Source organism: Sorex fumeus, unplaced genomic scaffold, assembly GCF_029834395.1.
Source record: "Sorex fumeus unplaced genomic scaffold, SorFum_2.1 ptg000021l, whole genome shotgun sequence".
Classification (NCBI taxonomy): Eukaryota; Metazoa; Chordata; class Mammalia; order Eulipotyphla; family Soricidae; genus Sorex; species Sorex fumeus.
In genome coordinates, this window is record NW_026606078.1 from 6,739,206 (window position 1) to 6,754,186 (window position 14,981).

The 14,981-nt window shown below is 41.6% G+C and overlaps 1 protein-coding gene across 1 annotated transcript in view; it reads left to right on the forward strand.

Annotated features, from left to right (window-relative positions):
* Positions 1-4,583, forward strand: part of EDARADD (EDAR associated via death domain) — a 54,645-nt gene extending 50,062 nt beyond the window's left edge. The window contains exon 5 of the mRNA XM_056113644.1: positions 3,600-4,583. Coding sequence (XP_055969619.1) covers positions 3,600-3,982 — 383 coding nt within the window. The 3' untranslated portion in view covers positions 3,983-4,583. The remainder of the gene's footprint in view (positions 1-3,599) is intronic.
* The last annotated feature ends 10,398 nt before the right edge of the window (positions 4,584-14,981 follow it).

Below are 14,981 nucleotides of genomic sequence, written 5' to 3' on the forward strand. Positions count from 1 at the left end.
CTTGCATGCAGCCAACCCCGGTTCTTTCCCCACCACACCCCATATGGTCCTCTGAGGCCACCAGGTGCGCCCACTTAGCACAGAGCCAGATAGAAGATATAAAGTTATAGCACTATAGCACTGTTCTCCTGTTGTTCATAGATTTTCTCAGTAATGTCTCACAACAAATTGTGAGGCTTGTTTTTACTGTTTTTGGCATATCAAATACGTCATGGGGACCTTGCCAGACTTTGCCATGCAGGTGAGATACTCTTGGTAGCGTGCTGGGCTCTCCAAGAGGGGCGGAGGAATTGAATCCAGATCGGCAAGGCAGATGCCCTAACCACTGTGCTATCATTCCAACCCATATAAATTATAGATGTAGCTCAATAGAAATATGTGATTGGAGATGAGGGGAAAGAAAATAGACACACGAGGCCGGAGGGATAGTATAGGGGGTAAGGTGCTTGCCTTGCATGCGTTTAACTAGAGTTCAATTCCTGACACTCCATATGGTTCTTGGAGCACTTCCAGTGATCCCTGAGTGCAGAGCCAGGAGCAAGCCCTAAGTACTGCCAGATGAGCTCTCTCCCCTCAAAATAGAGATTTGGGGATATTTGAGTGAACTAGCATCTGGAAGAAGTAGGGGAGGGGAGGTCTCAAAGGCAGAACAAAGTTCTACAAAGAGGAGGGATACTCTGCTGCCCAGTTTTTGTACAAAGTAACCGACACATGGCATTGTGAATGTAATATATTTGTAATATATTGTTTTCATCATCATCAAAATGCAACACCACTAGAGAAATTTTGGAAAATAGAAACACAAACCTACCATATTAAAACAATAACTATTATTATCTTTGTATATTTTTCTTCCACAATAATCTAAACATAGAGGTTTCACAGAGTTTTTATCAAAGGACATACATTCTTACAACTTGCATTTGTCAGTTAACACTATAGCACGTAGTCTTTGTGACTATGTACATTAATTTTTCGTGAAGTAATGCAATAATTTATTTCCACTTCAGTTGTTCTAAAAATGGATATAAGTAGGGCTGTAATAATATTCACTGTCCTCCCGTTGTTCATCAGTTTTCTCAAGTGGTTCCAGTAACATTTCCATTGTGGGACTTTTTGTTACTGTGTTTGGCATATCGAATACATCATGAGTAGCTTGCCAGGCTTTGCCATGTGGGTGAGATACTCTCGTTAGCTTGCCGGGCTCTCCGAGAGGGGCAGAGGAATTGAACCTGGCTCACTAGGCAGGTGGCTTGCAAGGCAAACACCCAACCCACTGTGCTATTGCTCCAGCCCATTATTCACTATTAAATCGCCATTATTCACTATCAAATATATTTCATATTTTTGCTTTCAGCTGGATTCACAGAGCCATGTTATTGAGTCAGAGTCTCAAGAGGCTTCTTATGTTATCTTTTGGGTGCTTTTGCCTCAAAATTTCTAGTTGTTCTGTCATGATCATTAAAGTGACTCTCCCCTTTCCTAAGTTTTCTAAGTTGAAATATTTGTGACTCACTATAGTAAAGACCATCTTAGTAAACTCTCACAGTATTTCCCAAGTCAGTGATTTCTAACATAGCTTTTGACTCTTAAAATTCCTAAGAAGGAGGGACTGGAGTGATAGTACAGTGGGCAGGGCATTTTCCTTGCACGCAGCCGACCTGGGTTCAATCTCCAGTATCCCATATGGTCCCCCAAGCACCACTAGGAGTAATTCCTGAGTGCAGAGCCAGGAGTAACCACTGAACATCGCTGCGTGTGACCCAAAAAGAAAAAAATCCCTAAGAGAGGTCAGGAGACCTGGTACCATAGAAGAATGTAAGTTTCCCAGGCTGCTGTGTTGTGCAGACACTGCTTATAACTTTATTATAAAATAGTCATGGTCACAGTTCTCCTGTTCATCGATTTGCTCAAGCGGGCCCAGTAACGTCTCCATCGTGAGACTTCTTATTATTGTGTTTGGCATATTGAATACGTCACGGGGAGCTTGCCAGGCTCTGCCCTGCAGGCAAGATACTCTCGGTAGCTAGCCGGGCTCTCCGAGAGGGGCGGAGGAATCAAACTCGGGTCGGCCATGTTGGCCGCGTGCAAGGCAAACGCCCTACCCACTGTACTATCACTCCAGCCCAACTTTATTATAAAAAACCTTGCCAACACCTTTTGCCTACTCTCTTCATCCTCCTCCTAGTAAGCTCCCAAGGGCTACAATGAGGCGAAAGATGACTGAGGGAAGAATGATGCCATTTCTCTGAGCTGGGGCTCTCTTCTTAGTGAGGTTCAACTCAGGAAGCCTCCTCCTCCTCCTCCTCCTTCATCCCACTGCACACACCTCAGGGCATTGGCCACACTTCAAAGGCAGCCCCGTGGGTGAAGAAAACACGAGATAAAGGCACAAGGATGATAAGGTGACCATAAAATTTTTAAAAAAAAAAACCAACTTTGTTGGCATTATCACTTATCGCTCATTCTCAAATATGAGCATGAAGTGGATAATCCTGTTTCTGTGTCTTTTTTAAAAGAAAAATACCTATTAAGGAATTGTGCAATCCTTTACACCTTACCATGCTGTGTTTGGCATTAAAAAGCTGTCAGGGCTGCCTTGTACTTTGGAAGGGTACAAGGGCTGAGGCACGGGCAAGTCTGAGCTGGTTCACTCATAGGGTGGCAGAGTCTGGCCCTTCTGGACAGATCTTACCCCCACCCCCAACCAGAGCAAGCTGCCCTTTAATGACCCCATTATCCTACTTTGAGGCCAGAGATCTCGCAAGTGCACATTAGAAGACAGAGTCTCAAAAAGAAAGGGGGGCTGGAGCGATAGCACAGCGGGCAGGGTGTTTGCCTTGCACGCGGCTGACCCGGGTTCGATTCCCAGTATCCCATATGGTCCCCTGAGCACCACCAGGAGTAACTCCTGAGTGCAGAGCCAGGAGTAATCCCTGTGCATTGCTAGGTGTGACCCAAAAATTAAAAAATAAAAAGAAAGAAAGGGAAGCTAGACACTCTTACTGTTGTTCACAGCAAAGCCACACATCCTTGGGGATAAAGAACTTACTGTGTGCATTCACAGAAGTATTCTGAAACACACCTTCATAAGGGACTCTGTGCTCTGACAGATGAATCAAAAGTGCCAGGTGAAGTTACCAGCCTTCCAGCTGGCTGAAGCTATCAGAAAACTGGCAAATTTATCACAGAACTTTGTTAGGTTAGTTTTGTTTTTTGGGCCACACTCTGGTAGTGCTCAGGGCTGACTCCTGGCTTACACTCGAGGTGTAAGCTTACACTCCTGGCTGGGCTCTGGGAACCATATGGGGTGTTGGGAATCAAACCCAGGTCAGCTGTGTAGCAAGGCAAGTACCCTGCCCTCTGTGCTACCACTGAATTCCACTCATACAAGGTATGTAAAGTGATAACCAGTAATGAAATGTAAATATTTTTAAAATACTCTTGTACAAATTGATATCCAATAAATGAGGTGGTGGTTGAGTAATTATCAGTGGCCACATTCTTGATACTGCCTAGTCTTTTAGTCGAGGGCTGAAGAGGTGAATGCAGATGTAGGTCTCTTGCAGATTTAAGGATTGTGCTGTTTGTCCCTGCAGATGTCATCGAGGACAAATCCTGTAAGGATAACTGTACCTGCTCCTCCTGCTCACTCCGCACCCCCACCATCAGTGACTTGCTCAATGATCAGGATTTACTGGATGTGATCAGGATAAAGCTGGATCCGTGTCACCCAACAGTAAAAAACTGGAGAAATTTTGCAAGCAAATGGGGCATGCCATATGATGAACTGTGTTTCTTGGAGCAGAGGCCTCAGAGCCCTACCCTGGAGTTCTTACTTCGGAACAGTCAGAGGACAGTGGGCCAGCTGATGGAGCTGTGCAGGCTCTACCACAGGGTTGACGTCGAGAAAGTCCTGAGCAGGTGGGTGGAAGAGGAGTGGCCAAAGAGGGGGCACGGCGACCACGCAAGGAACTTCTAGGGCTTTCCTCTTTCTTATTCACCTCTTTGGACCTGGAATGACCACAGGTGAAGGAGGAATATGAATTGTTTTCTTTGTTCTAAGAGTTTAGGCTGAAGACATGAACAGTGGACATTGGTTTTTCCCAAAGTTAGTAGTTTTGCGAATGGGGTAGGTTGTGTTTTGGTGGTGGATTTTTATTTGTTTTGTTTTGCACAACTGTTTTAATTTAATGTTAGAATCTGTAATTGAGGAAAATATCTGGGAGCCTCATGGCTTACCTACAGAGTAGGGCAACAGCCTCTCATCAGGATGGATTCATGCCAGAATGCAATGAAAGTGTTCACTCCTGTAAACGTTGCTGAAAGTGGATCTAGGAAGGACTGTGGTTGATGACGCCAAACAAGCATCGTTGACAAGATCCTTCATCATCAAGTGTTCCCATGACTTATAAGAAAACAACTGAATGATGCCATATTGTTTGTCTGCCTTTACTTTTTTTGTTAAAAAGTATTTGGGTAAATTAACAGGATATTGGTATTATTGTGATGACCCCCTTTACCACATTTGTGCTATCTTTTTTTCATTCAGTATTTTCATAATCTATGTTCTATCAAGAATGTCATTTTCTCAAGTATCTTTAAAAGTAGTCGACGGTCAATGGTTATTGGGAGGGTGGGGTCCAGTATCATTAGGTAATAAGAACTGTAGGAAGGGACTCAAACTGTTCCTTTGGTTACTTATGACTTTTTAAAAATTAAAATACTTGCATTTAGGCATTTCATATAAGGTTGAGTCTTCCATTCTCTGAGATGAAGTTAAGAAAATGATCACCATAGGTGAACTCTTGATAACCCACTATCAGGATAACACTACACAGTGGATTAGCCAAATTGGGGGGCTTTTATAGTAATGCTGGGAGGGAAACTGTAATATATGATTTTTTAAGTATTATTAACGATCTTCTTTCATGGTTTAGAAGAAGGAAAAGTGTGGGGATGGGAAAGTTTGTTTATGCAGAGACAAGACCTGTTTGCTTTTCAACAGAGAGCTCTGTGTGACAATTTCATGAAAAGCACTTTGGTTTTGGCTATGGGATAAGAAAACTAAAGCATTTCATTCCATTGCAAAGATTTTATATAAATCCATGACTAAAGTTAACAGGGAAAGATTGGGTTAACAAATAACATTAAAGATTAAGAAAATTTCTTTTAAAAGTTATATTTTATTATTATTTTTCCAATGTTACAGTTTTACTTGTAGATTGCTACACTGTAAAATCAGCTTTGCCATCAATGTAAACTCTAAACTAAAAACCTACGCTAAAGATTTACTCATCACTCCTGATTCAATGTGAATCACATCCAGCCCTTCCCAGCTAGCTAAATCTCACAGATAACTGGCAAATTTATCAATGATTTTTGTTTGTTGGTTTTGTTTTTTGTGTCACACTTGGTGAAGCTCAAAGCTGACTTCTGCCTCTACACTTAGGAATCATTATTGGTGGGGCTCAGAAACCAAATGGGGTTCTGGGAATCAAACCCAGGTCAGCCGTGTAGCCAGGCAACCACCCTGCCTGCTGTACTATCACTCCAGCCCACTCTCACAATGCATTTAAGTAGCCAGTAATAAAATGTAAATATTTTTTAAATAGACTCTTGTGCAAATTGATGTCCAGTGAATTGAGGTGGTGGTTGAATAATTATCGGTGGCCACTTCCGGGTACTGTAAAGACGAACTTTTAATGGGGTTCTACTCTTCTAGGAATTTTATTTTATATGCCATATTCTCATTAGGCTACCCATGACCAGTGTCAGACTTACTGTGGAAAAATATGAATGAGCATATGACCTTCATTGTTGACTGATCAGGGAAGCTGAACTGAATTGTATCTAGTCTGTTGGCACCGGACCTGCTACTGGGTGGTCATCACTCCCTTGTAATCTGCCACCGCCTTGGAACCTAAGAAGGGGCTTCCACGCTGACATGTACTGCTAACTGCCAGCTGCCTAAGTGCCGTCATTTTTGACGTCCCTCCCTTCCCAAGCTGTGGCAGAACTCCCTCCCCTCCCACCCACAATCTTCCCTTCTTCTCTTCCCCTTCCCGCATCTACCGGAAAACCTGTCACTTCATCTCAGCACAGGCTTGCAGGGCCCGTAACCAGTGTGGAGGCAGGAGGACACGGGATGGGCGAGGAAACACCCTTCCTGCTCCTCTTTCTTCCTCCCACACTCAGGCCTCCACCATCCACACAAAGAGAGACAGAAAGGACAGATGGCCTCTCCATTCTATCCCAGCCACTGGTCCCAGGGAGAGAGGATTGGAAGGGATTGGTCCTTATTTCCAGAGATCCCTTCCACCTCCAGCTGACAAAGGGCAGAAAAACAACTGGAAGAAAGGAAGGAGAGAGGATGGAAATCATACAACCCTCCCCACCCCTGTTGCTCCATGCACCCCCCTGGTCTTCTCCCAATTTCCTCACTCAGAAGAGCCCCCACCTCACTCTGTTGAGGGCATGGCAGACCAGAGTGCCACTCCTGGTGGCTCAGAACTACAGTTGAGAAGGAGGAGTGGGTGGGTGTGTGGACATTGAGCGTCTAATCCCCTCCCACAAGACCACAGCTACAAATTAAAAACAAAAACCATTTCTAGTTTCTAGTACCCCACATTTAAAATATGGGAAATGTGGTGGAAAACTTTCCATGGAAACACCCATAAAGAGTGATTAGGTTCCAGAGAACTCTGAGTTCTTAACTTCACAGATTTCAGAACTACACTCTTTGTTGGGGCTGACTTAAGAACACTGGCCCCTATTGGCACTGCTTCTGTGGGACATATCTCCAAGATTCCAAACTCTAAATTTCACTCTCAAAACTGACTTTGAACTTATCGTCATACTGATCTAGAACATGGCTACTGCTTAGAATTATCAGCTGAACTTACCTTGGAGTTAGATCAAAGGTGTTAAGACAGAATTTAAGCAAAGCTGAGTGTGTACCATTTTTTAAAATTCAGGAGTTACAGGGACACCACGTGACCACAGAGTTCCACCACTCATCTTTCCAGTTGGTATTATTTCCAGAGTCCTGATTGCTAATAATTTTACCAGAATATTTTTCAAGTTATGAAGACTGTATAGTAATATTTCATTGTGTTACATATATAAATATGTAATTTTTTTACTGAGATACAACTATAACTCAATTGTACAATAATCCAACTTTCTCTGAAGTTAATTTAGAATAAATACTGTAATAACAGAAATATGTTGATACTTTACAAAGACAAATGTGGAAAAGAAAAAGTTACCATTTGGTAAAATAATCAAATAATTATTCAACTTTGTGTTCATTAATACTTGGCTATACTCTCTCTAATACACATGGAGATCCCTGTTAAATTGACCCTTTGTAAATCAAACTGCTTCTGATGAGGTCCTTTTGCTATGAGAAGGATATCTCTAACTCAATTTAAATATAAGATCATTTACTCAAACTTCCCATCTGCTATATTACATGATAAGACTATATAATACACATTTTATTCAGTTGCAATTGAAATACAAGGAAATGGAAAGCAAATTTGCATTAGACAACATGCCTACCTAGGAGATATATCTGCAGAAGACTCTCATATGAGAGAGACACAAATAAAGCTTACATTATTTTGCCAGAATATTCAAGATAGTAATATTTATTAATTAGTTAGTATTCATATTTAAGATACCATCAATATTTAAGATAATCTGTACAAACAAGTAACCCATTTTGTGACCTTAAGTATTATTCAATAAGTAAAGTAAAGTAAAGGTCCTCCCGTTGATCATCAATTTGCTCGAGCGGGCCCAGTAACGTCTCCACTGGAGACTTTGTTGTTACTGTGTTTGGCATATCGAATACATCACGGGGAGCTTGCCAGGCTCTGCTGTGCGGGCGAGATACTCTCGGCAGCTTGCCGGGCTCTCCGAGAGGGGCGGAGGAATCGAACTCGGGTCGGCCATGTTGGCTGTGTGCAAGACAAACGCCCTACCGCTGTGCTATCGCTCCAGCCCAGTTTCAGTTATCATTCAATAACTGAAAATTTATAGTTATAGACAAATAATGCAACACCTCAATTTTAATAACAGCTTAAAAAATTGTTTTGGGAAATCAGAGAAACAGTACAGGGGAAAGGTACTTGCCTTGAGTATGGTTGACCCCAGTTCAATCCCCAACACTACATATGGTCTCCTGAGAATGGAGCCAGAAATAGTCCCTGAGCACCACTAGGTGTGCCCCTTCTTTTCTTCTCCTTAAGCTTCCTCAGTAATGCTGGGAGCCACCAGGACTACACAATCTGGTGGTGCTTGGGAAGCCATGCAATGCTAGGGAATTAAAACCTGGATCCAATGTATGCTATATATACACGCTGCCCCTTGATCCAGTAGCAAAATTTTATGTGGTACTGCCCTCTGCTGGAGCAAAAAAAAAACCTACACACACACACACACACACACACACACACACACGTGCACATGCATATTCATACATACACTTTCTTTTTACTTGCTTGTTTGAGACAAGCATAAAGCCACCTTCTATTACTTATTGATTGTTAGAACAAATAAGGACACTTAACTACTGGTAAGGGATGAGTACAATTATATTAGCAATTGACAAACAAACAGAATGTGTCTGGCTAATTTTGAATGCAGGTTCTAGTTCCCTGTATGTGCCCGCCCTACATTGTCCTCATGCAGATCAAATGGGTGACCATTCATTTCTAGCAAAAATTCCATTTTCTGGGAATTATTTTTAAAGACTCGGGTAGAACTTTTGCTCCAAGAAATTCAGAGTTAGTTAGCAACTTGTAGATAGTTATTTTCTTTTCCCTTTCAATTTAGCAATAGTCCAACTTTAACACTCAAAGAAAAATACACAAGGTGTGGCTTCTTGTTAAAAAGGAAAAGGGATGAATTTCCCTTGGGTGAAGCAGACATTGTTCAGGAGCACTAGTCTCTATTCATTTTCTGTAATAAATAAAATCATGCTCATTTAAATAGAGGATTAAACACCAAAGTTGAACAAATTTTCTTTCCCTTTCTACGTCATCTCAGTTTTTTCCAAGGTGATCATCCTTACATTTCCCCACATCTGAACTCCCTGTTCTATACTTTTCCTCTCCTTTGGGTCCATGTTGTTGCTCTTCATGTTGTTTCACTTAGAGCCCTTCACTCATTGCTGGAATCAGATTACCTCCATGTGTCTATGGGCTTCTCTCTCCCAGATATGGATTGATATGACCCTCCTTTTCCAGTTATACAACATGCAGAATCACTTTGTTGAATTGTCTTTCATAAGTGAAACTTTGAGCCTAATAATGTTAAAACTGTTTTCTACTCTTGTTCATGAGCCCTGTATAATTACCTGTCCCTCCAAGAAACGACTAAGAAATCTCCTCCCTATTTGTTCCATAATTTCCTTCTTGGAAATCCAGACTCCACCTTCTGAACCAGGTGTCCTTGGTTATAAATTGAGGAGGGCAAATTGTATTTCTCTTGTATTTAGAGAGGAGGTGGCCTTGATGCTCAGCCCCATGCTAGGATTGCTGGAGCCTTCAGGCCAGTTTGTAGCCTGCTTGATGGTATCATCTCCTAGGGAAAATTCAGGACAGGGAGACTATTTTCTTCCTTCCAGTGGTGGTGTTCAGCTGACAGTGATCCCTAAAAGTTACCTTCATAGTTGAATCAGATCCAAGCAGTCAGTGGTACCACTTGAAATGCAGCCACTGAAGTATGATCCTTTCAGAAACGTAAAAGGGCCGATGTCTCCTGACTTCCTACTCTAAGTCATGCTCACCTGTGACAGCTTGAACCATTCTCCATAATGGCACACCCTCAGAAGCTGCATGGAAGCCAAATCTTCAGCAGATGAAGGCCATGCTATAAAATGACTTCATTTGTGTGTCCCTCCAGGCTTATGTATTTGGGGGGATATTCTTTTGAAGATGTCACTTGTTTTCATTTCCTTACAGATTCTGTGTTTTCTTTTAAACATTATGAACTATAATAATTGATACTACAAAAGTGAAAAATGGATGTTGACCATGATCTTTAATGAGTGCTTTTGTGTGGATTCCAACGCACTGTAGTTCCAAGTGTTCTGTTCATTGGTCATTAACACAAAGCGTGCAAAGCAACACCTTCTGATACTTCAGGAACCCGTGGATAAAGGCACATCACTCCACACAATGAGAGGTGTCCTTGGAGAGAGAGCTGCACATGTGATCCAGGAACAAACTAAACGGAGAATGCTTGGAGGTGGAAGGAAAAGGACAGGCCATGTGATAAAGTGCTTCAGGTATCACGTGCTGTATCATCTGAGTGTGAATGATCATTTCAGCTACTGTCTGTCACCCCCTTTCTCTTGGTTTTGTTTTGTTTGGAAGCCTTATCTGGAGGTATTTATGGCTCAGTCCTTCAGAGTTCGGGGCACCATATGGAGTGCAGGGGATCAAATCCAGGTAAACCACATGCAAGGCAAGTGCCCTACCTGCTGCACCATCTCACTGTCTCCTACCTTTCCTAACTTTATATTTCTGATCCAGGCTTGTCTTCTGAGCTACCAAATATCCCAACTATCAATTGAACACCTTCACATGGATGCCACACAGACAACTCCAAGTAAATCTGTCCTAAACGAAACCCATGATCTTCCCTCCCAAATTGTTCTCACCAAAGTTCCTTTTCTGTTACTGAGAATGTTACTTAGTAGTATTACTAAGAAGTTACTTATCTTACACTTTGCTGTTTGCTCATCCTTCAGATCTCCATCTCCTTCCCAGTCTACACCTGCACAATACCACTAAAAATCTCTGTTCTCTCCATCTTCATGACCAACAACTAATCTAAGCAGCCACTCTTTCTCACTCCATAATGGCCTCCAACTGGTCTACAGTTTTAGTGGATCCTGTCATCTCACAATAGAATTCCCTTTTAAAAATATGGCCCCAATATAGCTTGCAGGGTCCTAGGGGACTACTTCCTTACTCCCCCACCTACCGTTATCTTTCTCTACAGAAATCTTCTCTGTAGTAGACTCCAGAGGGTCCGTGGCCAACACTTTCATTCCTGCGCAAGGCATCACCATATGCAGTATTCTCTGTCTATACCTATCACCTTTCTCCTGCTCCAGTTACAGTTGGACCTAGAATATCTGCTCTATAGCTACTGCTCTCAGCACCTCAGCTCTTACTCTAAAACCCATGTGCTCAGAATATTGCATCTGACTCCTAGTCTTGGTTGACTCTTCGTATTGTTTATCTCTACGGCAGTAATCACCCTGGTAGCAACTTGATTACTAGTGTGATCCCTGCTAGGTTACCAACCTCAAGAAGGGCGGAGTCGTGGTGAGGAGGGAGAGGTCTTTACCTTCCACCTCTGTCTTTAATAGGCTCAGGAGAGATTTTAAATGTGCTGAATGAATGAATTACATTAATTAATCAAGACTTTTAAAAGCACTTCCTTTCTGAGAAACAATATGGTCTTCAAGAAGGAAAAGATTATAAATAGAAAATACAACCTGAGGGGATTTTCTTAATAAAGCACGAATGCTTCTGGTATACTGGAAACTTTACATTTGTTGAGGATCATACACTTCTGCTCATCTTTGTGTATGTGTGTGTTGGAGGAACGGGATGGAGGGGAACCACACCCAGCAGTGCTCTGGACTTACTCCTGTCTCTGCCCACAGAAATCACTCCTGGTGAGCTTGTAGGACCATATGGGATACCACAAATCAAACCCAGGTCTGCAACCTGCAAGACAAGCACCCAACTTGCTATACTATCACTCCAGCTCCCTCTTTTGATCATCTTCTGGGATTAAAGGAGCAAACAAAAAAAAGTTCAGAAATTAGAGTGTCATGATGGTTGCACAATATTGTGAATATTCTAAGAATCTCTGAATTGTGCAGTTTCTGTGAGGAGAGGATCTCCCTAGCTATGCTCAGGAGGACCTGGGCTACCCAAAGGGGCTTCCAGTACCCAGAATCAAACTCAGGGTCTTGTTCAGGCAAGGCATGCACACCATCCTTTTGAGTTCTCTCCGCCATCCTGAATTATACACCTTAAATGAATCATCTAGACGGTACATTTTACATCTAAATGAATTGAATTTCAAATTGGATGGAAGGCTTTAACAATGTTATCAAAGCTGTCCCCACAGGTAGAAATGAAATAGAAATAGCAACTCATAATATAGAAACAGGGACCTGCAGCTCGCAGGAGTGGGGAGAGGTTGGGGAAAGGAAAGAAGAGACTGGTCTGGACAACTGGGTAAGACTGTTCTAGGAGCCTAAATAGGCAATACATCTTCAGTTCCTTAGAGACTGCTAAGAAGACAAAAGTACACTGGAGCTGTTCTCCATTACTCCATTCATGACTTAACATTAAGGATATTGTTTTGGCTTGGGACTTTGCTCTAAATGCCACCATCCATCCAAACACTTTATCCATTGGCCCCACGACCCTGCCCTGTGTACAGGCCAACACAAAAGAGTCAGTCATCAGGGTTATAGGTGTTGGACTTGAACAAGTTTACAGAAAATCAAATATTTGGCATGAACTCAAATGACACAAAACTGAAATAGTAAACCATGGTTCAAATAAAATTGAAAATTATAGTTGAATATATAAATTAAATTAATTTGAAATTAAAATTCAAGGGGAAAATAAAATTGAAGACAAAAATATTTGTCTTTCATTCAAATGTTTATTTCCCTACCTAAAAAAAAGTGCTAAAATTCAATTTTATGGTTCTTGGAAACTACCCACCACTTAATTTTTCTCCTGTCCTTCATGGGTGAATCTCTTGAAAGAGCTGCCTACTCTGTAGGGACTGGAGCACAGCAGGTAGGGCGTTTGCCTTGCACGCAGCCGGGTGAATAGAACCCGGGTTCTATTCTCAGCATCCCATATGGATCCTGAGCATTGCCAGGAGTAAGTCCTGAGTGTAGAGCCAGGAGTAACCCCTGTGCATTGCCAGGTGTGACCCACAAAGCAAAAAAAAAAAAAAGAGTTATCTACTCTTCTACTCCGGAACTCTGTGTCCCACTGGATTCTGTGACTCACTGATGTCTGACGTCAATGACAGAGTCTAGCACTGGGGTTGAATTATCTTCTAATTATGGTGCTATCTCCTGACCCATACCCATTGATAGAAAAGAGCTCACTGTGCTCCGTGTATGACCTATACTGTCCACTGGTGTGATTCAAATGCATAGAAATATAACAAGATAGACCCAACAAGAAAGGCTGCACAGGACCCAAGGAGCTGCTGTAACCAAACACAAACAATGACACTTCTAAACGTATCTGGGCATGTTGGGTCGTCCCACAAATTTCTTATTTTGAGACATCTCATAGAAGAGAGCACAATCTGAGCAAGGGAATTAGGTATAACAAACTCATAGGGAATTAAAAATCCAAGAATTAGAGGGAAATAGAGTTTTTGAGCTCACCATAGGAGGTTTTTCTTGAAGCTTTCTAAACAGATGACACAAACAAATAACACAGGATATTTGTGTGTGAAAAACACAAAACAGATTCCTCCAACAAATAACACACTTCTAGCAAATACAAAGAAGGAAGAAACTATCCTCTTCTACTTGGTCACGAATGTCCAGTACCTTGACTACTCAAGATGGCCAATGGTAAAAAAAAGACTGTGAATGGCAGAGTTGGGTAGCAAAGTGGAAAGACTTAGACCCACAAAATACGTTTGAGTACCAGCCATGTGACTGGAGAGGGTTCATTATGTTCAGTGTAGAAATGCTCCATCTAGAGAGGCCTCGGGATTCCATGGGAGACTTAACACAGGTGAGGTGACCTAAAGTTTTCATGGGAACCATTTCTGGTTGGAGAAGACTCCTAGAGTGCCAAGACTGTCACATCTACAAGTAGAAGTGAGAAACCAGGGGAAATTTTTTTTGAGAGGGCATGTAGAATGATAAATCTCATCTCTTCTTGGACTCTTGAGATTCTATTATCTTCTGGATCTTTCTACTTCTCTAATGTTTTCCTCTTCCTATTCTTGGTGGCCTTCTCCTTCTCGCCTAACTCACTCATGTCCATGACCCTCAGTGCTTTCTTCTCATACTATCAACTTCTCTGACTTTGATTACAATCTCCTGAGGGTAACTAATTAGTTTTATTTCCTAGTGCTGATTATATTTTATGCTTCCTATATATGTATGCAATATACTTTCCATGGGAGTACCAGTGCCTTAAATACAATAGTTCTAAAAGGTAAACAGGATTTCCTTATATCTATATTTCCAGTTGCCTAATAACTACTCTTCCCCGAAAATAGTGTTCATTTACTCAGGTAAGAAAAGAGGATCAAACATCATATGGTCCTTCTTCGTTGATTGCCAAAATGTTCACCTTGCCTCAGTCTTATCCAGGCAAGCCATGGCTTATTCTTCTCTTGCCCAGCCTTCTGCTATAATCATAACTGGTTGCTCACCTGCCCCTCAATTTCCCATATGCATCACTACACCCTTCTCAGTCTCATCCTGTGATGCAAAATCAAAATCAAATCAAATGACTATCTTGCTCACATTCCTTCATTTGCTTCTCCCACCCATCAGCCTCCAGTTGGTCAAATGAAGTAACTCTCCCTATAAGTAAAGTTGGCAGTTTTTATTTTTTCCTGGGTTGTAATGTTTGTCCTAATAAATACAGCAAACTTTATTCAAGCTATGCTTTAAATTTTTCATTTTTCTCAGTCGTCTAATTATGACTTAAAACTCAGTTTGAAAACAAGTTAAAAACTCAGTGCAAGTCAAACACATTCTTGGGGCTAACTGCAACATTAGATCCTTGATGTATCTAATTTTCCTTCCATTTGTGAAAGCAAAAAGTATTCTTGTGCACTACTAAACAAAATACATAATGGATGTTCTTTTACATATTCTTGGAAAAGACAATATAACTCTTTCTTTCCTATTTTTTTTTTCAGAACCAGGGATAGAAGCTAGG